Below are 12,512 nucleotides of genomic sequence, written 5' to 3' on the forward strand. Positions count from 1 at the left end.
TGGGCTCTACTCCCAGCTCCTTTTCCCCTTTGCTGGGAGCCTGGGCAAATCCCTTCTGATCCCTGGGCCTCAGTTTTCTTTCATGAAATGTAAAAGACAATCCCTTCCTCAAGGAGGCTGAAAGGTGCCTGGCCCAGAGCAGGTATTCAGGAAGTGTTGGTACCCTTGCTCATTCCTCTCCACCCCCTCACCTTCCCAAGCCCTCAGCGATCTATGGGGCGCAGACCATGCTTGGGAGTCGACTAAAGTCCAGAAGCTACTCAGATCACTGGCTGCTGAGCCCTCAGAGAGGAGCCCACCACTCCTCTGAACAGAACAGATGTGTGCTTCTTACACTCAGCCCACCTCCAGATTTCCCCTCATCCTCTCTGCAGGGGAGAGAGGGGCAGAAATGCCCGCTGAGCACTTCCCGGCTGCCAGGCTCCTTGCTAGAGGCTCTAGTACTAACCTCATTGAATTCTCACAGCCACCTGGTCACTCTCACGGGACAAGTGTGTAAACCAAAGCTCAGAGAGTGAGAGAGACTGACCCATTGAGACCAGTGAGTACCAGACCAGGATTGGGAACTAGGTGAGTCTGGTACCCAAACCTGGGCTTTCCCCTGAAATACCCACCTCCATCCCGCCCTGCCTCTGCATAGGGAGTCCCCTTCCAAGAAAAGAGGGAAGGAAGGCCACAGAGGGGACACTGACTAGTTTTCGGGGGCACTGGCTAAGGGTGGTCCAGTAGATTCTTTCTGTAGGGGTTTGCGGGTTGCGAGGAACTTTTGAAAAAACTCCACGCTTCTTATTGTGTTGCAGGTTAAGTTCCTCCACGAAGCTCTGGAAATTCATCAGTTCCCTGGGTCTTTTTTTCTGAGAAACAGAGGGGGATAAAAGAGATCTGTTATGGCAAGAAAAGCAAGGTCTGTGTTTCCAGAGCCTCCGCACAGAGACAAGCAGGGGGTCCAGCCGGTGGCGGGGCAGGCGGGTGGGGGTCTCTAACAGCCCCTCCTATGTGCCACACCCTGCAGCCCAGCTTGCCTTCATCTACTTCTTCTTCCACTTGTTTCGTGGACATTTACTGACATTTATTCTAAGCAGGAGCGATAGTCCAAATACACACAAACCAGTGTGATGGGGGAACACTCAGGATTCTTAGGGCAATGAAACTGCTCTGTATGACACTATAATGGTGGATACATGTTCTTATACATTTTTCCAAACCCATAGAGCACACAACACCAAGAGTGAACCCTAACATAAGCTATGGACTTCGGGTGATAATGTGTCCATGTAGATTCATTGTCTGTTACAAATATTCCCCTCTGGTGTGGATTACTGATAGTAGGGGGCTGTGCATGTAGGGGGTGCAGAGGACGTATAAGAACCTGTACTTTCTGCTCAGTTTTGTTGTGAACCTAAAACTGCTCTTGAAAATGCCTATTTTTTCGATAACACAGAATCTTATCCTGTGGACTGGGCATTGGCTGTAGGGCCTGAGGAGGGTCCAAGGACCCTGCTATGCTGTGCAGGACACCTTATCAGCTGGTCATCAGGAGCACTGGGAGGCCACAGGGAGAAGCCAGGTTGCAGGGCGGGGCCAAAACTATTTCAGCATTTCACCACCACCCACCACCCCTCATGTCCTAGCGCTCCTGATGCCTTGATCGTAGGCTCCACCTCCTGCTAACACTCTGCCTAGTTTTCACTTGTGATTGTGTTTCTTTTTGCATTAAAATGTAAGTACCACAGGGGGAGGTTCCCCTGCAGCTAGACAATTACCTGGACCAAGGTACACATGAGTTACATGCGTAACGGGAGTTAGATAAAGTGAAAGTGTTAGTTGCTTAGTCGTGTTCAACTCTTTGTGACTGTAACCCGCCAGGCTCCTCTGTCCATGGAATTCTCCAGGCAAGAATACTGGAGGGGGTTGCCATTCCCTTCTCTAGAGGATCTTCCCAACCCAGGGATAGAAGCCGTGTCTTCTGCAGTGTAGGCAGATTCTTCCAGTTGCTATGAAAGCAAAGTCCGGGATGCTAGGGAATCACATAACAGGATTTGGTGGGTGCAGGAAATGGCTGCACCAAGCTAAAATTCTACCTCAGTTTCTCCTCTTGGCCCTCCAGTTCTCTGCCACTAACCCAGACAGCTTAGCTGGGTCTGCGGTAGCCGGAAGTGTTTGCAAAACAGCAGGACACCCAGGCTGCACCATCCAGGTCTCAGCAGGCCTGGTGGCCTGTGTCCCTCCAGGCACTGTGACCACTTGCACCTCCTCTGCAGTTCACGCTGGCGCAGACAAGGGACTGGTGGTGAAGCCAGACAGCGTCCTGGGGTCCAAATCCCGGCTCTGCCTCTTCCAGCTGCGTGGCTAGCCTCAATCTCCCCATCTAGCACAAAGAGCCTTATCCCTCCCTTGCTGGGAGTGGGGAGTGAGCAGGATATGGGGAGGGCCCCCTGTTCCCCCACCTCCCCTTCGCAGAGCCTGGCACACAAGGTGCTGTGGATGAGCGAGGCTGGTCTTCCTGCCGGGGAAGGCACAGCCCGTCTGGGCACACACCTGCACAGAGTAATGTCCGTAAGGCTGGGGCTTGCTTCGGTCACCAGAGAAAATGTCGTAGGGGCCACGGGTGCCCGTGATTTTTGCCAGGCACGCTTCGATGCCACTTTTAAAGGTGTAAGTGCCCGGTGCCAGACCACTCCCCTGGAACAGAACACAGAAGACAATCCCTACAGGTACATCACCCTCTTGGGGCCTCAGGTTCTCCATCTGCCCTGGGACTCCCCCCACCCAGGGCTGCACAGGAAGCTGGGTGAGGCCTGGCCAGGTGAGGGGGATACCTGATGAGCCAAGGGGGGCGGCTTGTTGGCCATTCTGCACATGAGGCCCTCGGAGTGAGACCGGTTCCAGGCACTCTCCTCCAGCTTCGTGAATGGGTTGCCCTTCTCCCCATAATTTCCAGGCCCTGGATAGTAGTTCTGGGGGTGGGGGAGGGATACAAAGGCCATTAGTCCCACTCCTTGTGCTACTGTGTGCATCTGAGGGAGAGATGCCCCCCAGAGGGGAACGGGATTGTCAGAGACCCTGCATGTTAACTGCCCTCCAGAAACACACAGCACTGCGGGCCTGCAAGCCTCTGCCACCACTCAGGACTTCAGTTCTGAAATTCAGATTCTCGAGACTTCCCTGGTGGCACAGCGGATGAGAATTCACCTGCCAGTGCAGGGGACACGGGTTCCATCCCTGGTCCCGGAAGATCCCACATGCTGCGGAGCAACTAAGCCTGTGCACTACAAGTACGGAGTGCTTGGGCTGCAACTACCGAAGCCCATGCACCTGGAGCCTGTGCTCCACAGCAAGAGAAGCCGCTGCAGTGAGAGGCCTGAATACCACAACCAGAGAGAGCCTGCACACAGCAAAGACTCAGTACAGCCACAAAAAATAAGAAATAAAAAAGCCCAGATTCTTCCCTGCGGCCCCACTCGTCTGTCCAACTTATCCGTCACAGCTCCCTTCCTAGGTCTGACACTTCAGCTAAAGTGAGGTTCTTGCTGGTCCCCAAACATACGCATTCTGCCAAACCCCTGCCTTTGCTTGCTTGTGCCGTTACTGCAACCCTTCCTGTCTTCTTGACCTTGGAAGATTCTAGTCCTGCAAAGCCAGCTCAAATGTCGTCTCTCCTGAGAATGAAGCTATCCTTCCCCGATTCCCCCACACAGCCACTTGCTTTGGTGATCTCAGAAATCCCATCCATTATACACACCCCGGTGTCGTAGCCCTGCGTTTACACAAATGGGTTTTCCACTGTTCTGTGAACAGTGCTGTGGCCTGGAGGTAACTGGAGTCCCAGGTTCGAATCCTGGCCCCGCTGCTTCCTAGCTGAGTGATCTTGGGCATGCCACTTAAAGATCCTCCTTAGCCTCACGGTCCATATTGTAAGCACAGGGACAGTGGTACTTTCTTCCAGGGTAATGAAAATGAAAGGAAATAATGTCTTTAGAGCCTCCTGCACATTCTCAGCCCATAGCACGTGCCAATATCTGGTAGTCAGAGTCGGGTGGCTATCTTGACAGAGGGGGTTGGGGGAGTGGGAAGTGGTGGAGAAAGAGGTAAGAGAGGTTGAAAACTGGTCATGGCTGGAATGACCATCTGGGTCGGTACGACCCTGGCTACAACGCCAGGGTCAGAGGTATGGCCTGTCTAGGTGTAATGAGGAGAGCCACCCTGCAGGGTAGGTGGGTAGACGGGTGGGTGGGTGGGTGGGAGACGGCCATCTTTGGGTAAAGATCTGGCAGGATGTTTGCTGCTGCGTTGCGTCTTTCAGCCACACGGAGTCGCTGCTGCTCCACAGATGATGGCTCAGCCCTGCCTCCCTCCAGCCCCTGGAACCTCCTGGAAAGCAGCCCAGAACTAGGCCAGGCAGAGAGAACAGGGATCTTTGCTGGGAGAGTCAGGCCACAGACGGCATCAGATTTGTTCACCCTCAGAGGAGCAAGACTGCTCTTTGCCTTCTTCCAGGGCCCAGGGTTTCCAGGTGTGTTCAGGAGAAAAGCCCCAAAGTAGGAAGGTGGGTCCTGGCATCAAGTATTAGGTGCTTTACAAGCCTTAACATCTTGGCCCTAGAGGCAACCTGACGAGATCAAATCAGTGCCACTGCAATCAACAGATGGGGGAACTGAGTCTCAGAGAGGGAAACCTGGTGTCCAAGGTCCCCCCTCTGGAAAGGGGAGCGTGTGCGTGCTAAGTTGCTGCAGTCGTGTCTGACCTCTGTACGACACCATGGACTGTAGCCCGCCAGACTACCAGTCCCTGGGTGCAGACAAGAAGGGACTAGTGGTGAAGCCAGACAGCGTCCTGGGGTTCAAACCCCGGCTCTGCCCCTTCCAGCTGCATGGCTAGCCTCAGTCTCCCCATCTAGCACAAAGAGCCTTATCCTGCCCTTGCTGGGAGTGGGGAGTGCTGTTACTGCCACTCTTCCTGTCTAAGGCAAGAATACTGGGGTGCGCTGCCGTTTCTTTCTCCAGGGGATCTTCCCGACCCAGGCATCAAGCCCAGGCCTCTTACATCTCCAGCGCTGGCAGGTGAGTTCTTTACTGCTAGCACCAGTGCAAGGGTTTTACTTTCTAAATCCATGTGTGATCTTTCTGATCCTCTACTGTTTCGCAGACAGTGAGCATCATGACCTCTGGGGAGAACTTAGACGTGAGGGTCATAACAAAGGAGCAAGAGCAGCTGCTCAGGGAGCTCAGAGGCCAAGAAGAGCCCAGGGCTGGCACTCTTTGAACAAAGCGCCACCTCTCCCTTCGACCCTTCAGGATCAGAGGTGCAGTAACACATGTGGGCTGGTGTAAACGCCCCTGATTTTAGCTAGAATGTTGTTTCAGGCCTTTGGGGACCCAAGCAGGAGTGATTAATTCTGGGGGGAGAGGTGTGTGGGAATGGAGAAATTGTCACTTGTAATTTTTTTCAGCTGGACCTTGAAGAAAGAGAAGGATCCCAGAAGATGAGGGGGGAGGCACAGGTCCTCCAGTTAGAGGGGGCAGGAAGAGCGCCTTCGAGACAATGGGAGAGGTACGCTAGAAGAGAGTGGGATGGCCCTGAAAGCCAAGCAGGGTGTCCAGACTTGATTCTGGGGTATGCAGGGTGCTTAAGAAGGTGCATGGAAAAAATAAATAATAAAAAAGAAGTATGATGCTGTCTCAAGGGAGGAGAAAAAAAAAAGAAGAGGGTGGTGGGAGGGTGGTGGGAGGGTGGGGCCCGGGGAAAGAGGAGCCGAGGAGAGAAACTGATGAAGGGATTCCAAAGCTGGGAATCCCGGTGTCCCCACAGCCCAGGGAAGGCAGAGTGTACTAGAAGGGCGATGGAGGCAGATCCCAGGCCAGCAGAGAAGGCGTTGACTTTGCAGGGTGTGGTTCATCAGCCCCATCCTCTCTGGGGAAGGATTCACAGGCCCTCAAGTAGGCACCCAGAGCTTTGACCTTGGCACTGAGGAGGCCCCCACGGGGAAGTCAGCAGCCTGCACAGGTGGCATCTGTAGGCCTGTCCCCGCAGCAGTGGGGTTACGACTGCAGGGACCAGAGGCCAGAGGAGGCCAGTCCAGGACTCACAGCAAGATGACAGTGAGAAAAGCAGGCCTTGGATGTGAGCTCCCCCTGCTCGGTGCCCCCTCCTTGAAACTCACTGTCTGGCCCTGAGCCCAGGAGGGCAGCTCAGAGAAATCCCACAGGGCCTAGTGAGTTACCACAGCAGCAGATATGGGGACCAGAGGGGAGGAGAGACAGCCGGAAGGGAGGGACAGGCCATGGGACCTTCACCTGCTCAGCCAGCCCTCCCAGAAGCCCCAGTGTTGAGGACCAGGAGGAAACAGCCAGCATCTGATCCATTCCCCCAAATCCTCTGCCTTCAACAGGGCTGGGCTCTGACATCAGACCTTGTCCTCCACATATCGTCAAGGGACAACGCAAGTGAATCGAGTGCAGTGGTTATGCGTGGAGACCTCGAATTCAATCCTGCCTCTGCCACTGAGTAGCTCTGTGACCGAGGGCAGTCACTTAACCTCTCTGTGCTCATTTTCTGTCTGTAAAGTGGAGATGATAGTGCCCGCTTCATAGGTTGTTGTGAGGACTACATTAATTAGTATACTCAGGTGCTAGAACCGTGCCTGGCACGTGTCGAGTGCTGTGTTAAGTGTCAGCTATTATTGCTTTAGATTTGAAGGTAATGACTCATTTTTCAATGCCTCCAGACAGCCCCTCTCCCTACAGGGCAGTTACAGCTTCTGCATCTGAGGACGCATGTGTACATCCCCTGAAAGGGGCAACAAATAACCTCTAGGCTCCATAGGAGTTTTCATGGTGAAAAGGTGTGGAGGAAAGGCCCTGCCTTTGTGGTTGGACATCCCCGCTCCTTGCCTGCTTGGTCCACTGGGGCAAGACGTTTATCTTCTCTGAGCCTCCAAGGACTGGTCTGGAGTGGTTATAAAAAAAAATCAAGAGTGTTTCAGAGAATGGGTACTTAGCAGGCAGGTGTGCCCTTAGTCCACAAAGACCTACCTCGTGCCTACTATGTGCCAGGTGCTGCCAGGACCAGGGAATTCTGCAACGAATCAACCGGGCAGATGTGTCCACCCTTGGGGGCTGCTGTGCTCTGGGAGAAAGACACACTGAACACAGCCACAATCGGGGCTCCTGGGACAGGGTGGCATCTCACAGGATCAGGTCAGACCTCGGAGCTGAGAGCTGAGGGGGGTGGAGGGAGCCCTTAGGTGAAGGGGCTGCCAGAGGAGGAACAGCATTTCTGGTAGGGGAAGAGCAGGAGCAAAGCCCCCGTGTTGAGAGCTCACGGCACACTGAGGAGGGAGGAGGATGGGGTGTCCAGCACAGCATGGGGGCCGGGGAGGGGGGCAGTGCTGGCAGTGTGGGTGTGACCCCATCTTTGCCCTTGCTGCCTTATAGAGGCAGTGCCCACTCAGTGTCCTCCCCCCATGAGATGACCATCCCTACCCACACGACACCATGCAGCCCTCCTGCCACCCCCACCTCTCACCACCATCACCTCCTATCTGAATGCCTCCAACCACCCCCTCAACATCAAACCCTTCTCCACTGTCCTCCAACAGCACCTGGAATCAAATCTGAGGCCTCCACCTTGTCAAAGGTCCTCATGTCTGGGTCCTCACCCCTCTGCTCTCGCCTCCTCCACCCTGACTCACAGATTCCATGAGTCTCCATTGCTCACCTACAGATTTGGCTCAAATGCCACCTCCTTCCAGAGGTCTTCCCTGCTGCTGCTGCTGCTAAGTCACTTCAGTCGTGTCTGACTCTGTGTGACCCCATAGACGGCAGCTCACCAGGCTCCCCTGTGCCTGGGATTCTCCAAGCAAGAACGCTGGAGTGGGTTGCCATTTCCTTCTCCATTGCATGAAAGTGAAAAGTGAAAGTGAAGTCGCTCAGTCGTGTCCGACTCTTCACAGCCCCATGGACTGCAGCCTTCCAGGCTCCTCCGTCCATGGGATTTTCCAGGCAAGAGTACTGGAGTGGGGTGCCAGGTACCATTTATAGGGTAGTCAGGTCTTCCCTAACTACCCTATAAATGGCACCTCCATCACTCGTAACTCTCCCAGTCTCATTTCCCTCATGGCTCAGATTATATGTGATTTGCTTCTTTGTACTGTTGTTACCACCACTAGGACCAGAGCTCCATGAGGGCAGGGACCTTGTCATTGTCACTGCTGGAACCCCAGGGCCTAGAACAGTATGTGGCACTAGAGGGCGCTCCATCATCATTTGCTGGATAGATGGCTATAGAGATGGATGAGTTTGCTGCGTGCCTACTGTGTGTGCCTGGCTTTGTGTTGGTGACTTAAAGATGAACCAGACCCTTTCTTGCCATCAGAGAGCTCCTGGTCTGGTGGGGGAGACAATAGGACCCTACGACAGCCAGTGGGCTCAAAGAGGTGGCGCTGGAAGCAGAGGGGCTGTGGGGTCTCAGAGGAGAGCCTAGCCAAGCCTGGCGAGGAGACCATAGGTGAAAGGGTGCTTCCAGCCCCAGCCAGGTGCATGCTCCAGAGGAGAGAGTGGGAGGGCTCCCACTCCACATATGAGAACACCTACCCCAATGAGTCCTCGGAAGCGAATCTCCCCAGAGCTGAGCAGCCCACGAGTGCTGCCTGGTTTTGACTGCAGCTCTTCCAGGAAGTCTTTGAAGTTGTAGGAGCCAGGCCCCAGCTTTTCCTTCTGCCCCAGGAGAACAGAGAAGAGGTAAGAACTTTACACCCGTGTCTATGTGGGCAGGAGCCCAGGGGATGGTGTGTTCCTTAAAGGAGGAGCTCTACCTGGGCATGGAAGGACACTGCAGGCCACCCTAGGGCTGCACGGGAGGACCCGGTGCCCGGGACGGGGCGGGATGGGGCCCCAGGGGCCTCACCTGCTGCCGCTTCTCTTTCATGATGGCCTGGTACTGGAAGTGGGGCAGCTGGGTCAGCCGGGTGGCTTCCTGGGCCTTGGCCCAGCCTGTGCCCACCTCTTTCTTCAGTTTCTTGTTGCTGAAGCAGGTCTCCTTAAAGCCATAGGTCCCAGGTCCTATGTGGGACTGAGCCAGAATGGAGTCAGAGCGGGGCCAGGCGCACCCGCCAGTCCATCCGCAGAGCAAGTCCTTGCCATGCTGTCACCCTGACCTGAGAATGGACAGGCAATGCCTGTGGGGCCCCTCCTGCAGCCCCCAGCCTGGCACTCAAGGTGTGACCCTGACATCCTCTGTCGCTAGCCCCCTTGCTCTTCAGAGACGGCCCATGGCCAGTCTGTGCAAGAGCTGCCAGTGGAACCCACTGTCTCTGTGGTTCCGACCCACACTCTTTTCACTACAGTCTTGTGTTTATCAAACACCTTGAGAGCCCAGCTCTGAGCCAAGCCCTGAGCTGTGGGCTGAGGCACCGAGGGGTGTGAGACATGCCCCTTTCACAGCTGAGCTCATCTGCCATGGTGGGGGACTCAGAGGGACAGTGCCCAGACCATGTGGGAGAGTCAGCAAGCTGGGCAAACTTACCACGTCCACAGAGTAAACCCTGGAGTACGGAGCTTCCGTGAAGGTGCTTAGCTTCTTCTGGTTGGGATAAACAGCAGAGACATCAAACCTGGGAGGACAGACACCCAGTGAAAGGCGCCCAGCCCTGATGAGGGAAGACTAGGGGGCAAGGGAGTTGGTGTCCCAGGGGAGGTGACTTTGGAGCTGGCCCATGAAAGATGAGATGAACAGGGCTGCTACCTCCTCGCAGGCTTTGTATTTCTGTTCCCTCTCCCTAGACTCCACCCTAGTCTGCTCACCTACCCCCTGCTGAGGACCTTCACTCAAAAGTCACCTTCTCAGTGCAACCCCACCCCCGCTCCAGCACCTACCAGCTCGTCCTCCCCACTGTCTGTTTTTCCATAGCCCTTATCACTATCTAGTACTTTATATATTTTTCTTTTTGCTTATTATCCACTCCAGCTACCTCTCCCATAAGAAGGCAAGCTCATGAGCAAGGGTTTTGCTCTTTTGTTGTTTCATTCCCAGATGCTAGAACTGACCCTGGCACATAGTAGGTGACATTTATATAGAGATATAGATATAAACATTGATATAGATGGGGCTTCCCAATAGCTGCAGTAGTAAAGAATCCACCTGCTAACGCAGGAGATGCATGTTCCATCCCTGGGTCAGGAAGATCCACTGGAAAAGAAAATGGCAACCCACTCCAGCATTCTTTCCTGGGAAATCCCCTGGACAGAGAAGCCTTGGCAGGCTACTGTTCATGAGGTCACAAAGAACTGGACACCACTGAGCCACTAAGCACAGCACAGCGCATATATATATATGGTATACCCAAGATATATATATATATGGTATACCCAAGATATATATATATATATATGGTATACCCAAGATACATATATATATATGGTATACCCAAGAGATATATATATATATGGTATACCCAAGATATATATATATATGGTATACCCAAGAGATATATATATGGTATACCCAAGATATATATATATACATGGTATACCCAAGATATATATATACACACACACACACACACACACACACACCAAGATGCTCCTGAGAAATCTGTATGCAGGTCAAGAAGCAACAGTTAGAACTCAACATGGAACAACAGACTGGTTCCAAATAGGGAAAGGAGTACATCAAGGCTGTATACTGTCACCCTGCTTATTTAACTTATATGCAGAGTACATCATGAGAAACACTGGGCTGGAAGAAGCACAAGCTGGAATCAAGACTGCCAGGAGAAATATCAATAACCTCAGATATGCAGATGACACCACCCTTATGGCAGAAAGTGAAGAAGAACTAAAGAGCCTCTTGATGAAAGTGAAAGAGGAGAGTGAAAAAGTTGGCTTAAAACTCAACATTCAGAAAACTAAGATTATGGCATCCGGTCCCATCACTTCATGGCAAATAGATGGGGAAACAGTGGAAACAGTGGCTGACTTTATTTATTTATTTTTTGGTGCTCCAAAATCACTGCAGATGGTGATTGCAGCCATGAAATTAAAATACGCTTGCTCCTTGGAAGAAAAGTTATGACCAACCTAGACAGCATATTAATAAGCAGAGATATTACTTTGCCAACAGAGGTCCATGTAGTCAAAGCTATGGTTTTTCCAGTGGTCATGTATGGATGTGAGCGTTGGACTATAAAAAAAGCTGAGCACCAAAGAATTGATGCTTTTGAACTGGGGTGTTGGAGAAGACTCTTGAGAGTCCCTTGGACTGCAAGAAGATCCAACCAGTCCATCCTAAAGGAAATCAGTCCTGAATATTCATTGGAAGGACTGATGCTGAAGCTGAAACTCCAATACTTTGGCCACCTGATGTGAAGAACTGACTCATTGGAAAAAACCCTGATGCTGGGGAAGACTGAAGGCAGGAGGAGAAGAAGACAACAGAGGATGAGATGGTTGGATGGCATCAGTGACTCCATGGACATGAGTTTGAGTAAGCTCCAGGAGTTGTTGATGGACAGGGAAGCCTGGTGTGCTGCAGTCCATGGGGTCGCAAAGAGTCGGACATGACTGAGCCACCGAACTGAACTGAACTGATACCCAACATACATATCATACATATGAATGAAGAAAGACACCTGGGCTGAAATTCTACGCAGGATTTTTGGGCTGAGTGACCTACTATGGGCCAGGCCACTTGGTCTCTCTGAGCAGCACATAGTAGGTCCTTCGGAAATGATTTTAAACAACTTAATAGGATAATTAAAGGACTCTGGGCAGGGAAACGCCGAGCCTGGAGGCGGATATAAAGTCCCGCCCGGCCACCCCTGACTGCCAGCCCTCCCCCCTTTTCGCTCCCTGTCCCCAGGCTCCAGCCCTCTTTCATAGGCCCTCCAGTCACAGGCCCTCTTTCCCGCTCCCCCCACCCGCCTCCGACCCCACCCCACCTGTGGCTCTGCACCCCGAAGGGCGCGCCGGTGAACCACTTGGTGGCCATGATGCTAGCCTGCCCCCTCGCGGCGAAGTCCTCGCAGGACTCGGGCCGTGGGACTCCTCCGCGGCGCCAGCCTCTCGAGCTGGCCGCCGACGGCAGCCACCGCTGCCACGGCAACCCAGGCCTTGTGATTTGTGATCCGCCAGAACCCGTGTGCTGTGTGTGTTGCGTCTTTGCCGCGCAGCGCCCCGGCAGGCACGCCCGCGAGGTTCCCGACTTTTCCACTGGGCTCTGCACATTTTCACTGCTGCCTTGCCAGACATCCTTCCTCTAGGCGAGCCCGGCAGATTTAATGGCCCCTCATGGTGGTTAATATGGATGCCATTTGGTAGGGTTTTAGAGTCATTTGTTGAGGAAAGAAAGTGAAGTCGCTCAGCCGACTCTTTGCGACCCCATGGACTGTAGCCTACCAGGCTTCTCCATCCATGGAATTTCCCAGGCAAGAATACTGGAGTGGGTTACCATTTCCTTCTCCAGGGGAATCTTCCCGACCCAGGGATGGAACCATGGTCTCCCGCGTTGCAGGCAAA

At 53.3% G+C, this 12,512-nt stretch overlaps 1 protein-coding gene across 1 annotated transcript in view; it reads right to left on the bottom strand.

Annotated features, from left to right (window-relative positions):
* The window catches only part of CIMAP2 (ciliary microtubule associated protein 2), a 31,529-nt gene extending 19,544 nt beyond the window's left edge, over positions 1 to 11,985 (bottom strand). Inside the window, exons 1-7 of the mRNA XM_055587114.1 lie at positions 11,936 to 11,985; positions 9,523 to 9,610; positions 8,905 to 9,069; positions 8,592 to 8,714; positions 2,820 to 2,957; positions 2,539 to 2,682; positions 693 to 854 (exon numbers count right to left, since the gene is read on the bottom strand). Of these exons, the coding sequence (XP_055443089.1) occupies positions 693 to 854; positions 2,539 to 2,682; positions 2,820 to 2,957; positions 8,592 to 8,714; positions 8,905 to 9,069; positions 9,523 to 9,610; positions 11,936 to 11,985 (870 nt within the window). The remainder of the gene's footprint in view (positions 1 to 692; positions 855 to 2,538; positions 2,683 to 2,819; positions 2,958 to 8,591; positions 8,715 to 8,904; positions 9,070 to 9,522; positions 9,611 to 11,935) is intronic.
* Between the last annotated feature and the right edge of the window lie 527 nt (positions 11,986 to 12,512).

This window comes from Bubalus kerabau, chromosome 6 (assembly GCF_029407905.1).
Source record: "Bubalus kerabau isolate K-KA32 ecotype Philippines breed swamp buffalo chromosome 6, PCC_UOA_SB_1v2, whole genome shotgun sequence".
NCBI classification, from domain to species: Eukaryota; Metazoa; Chordata; class Mammalia; order Artiodactyla; family Bovidae; genus Bubalus; species Bubalus kerabau.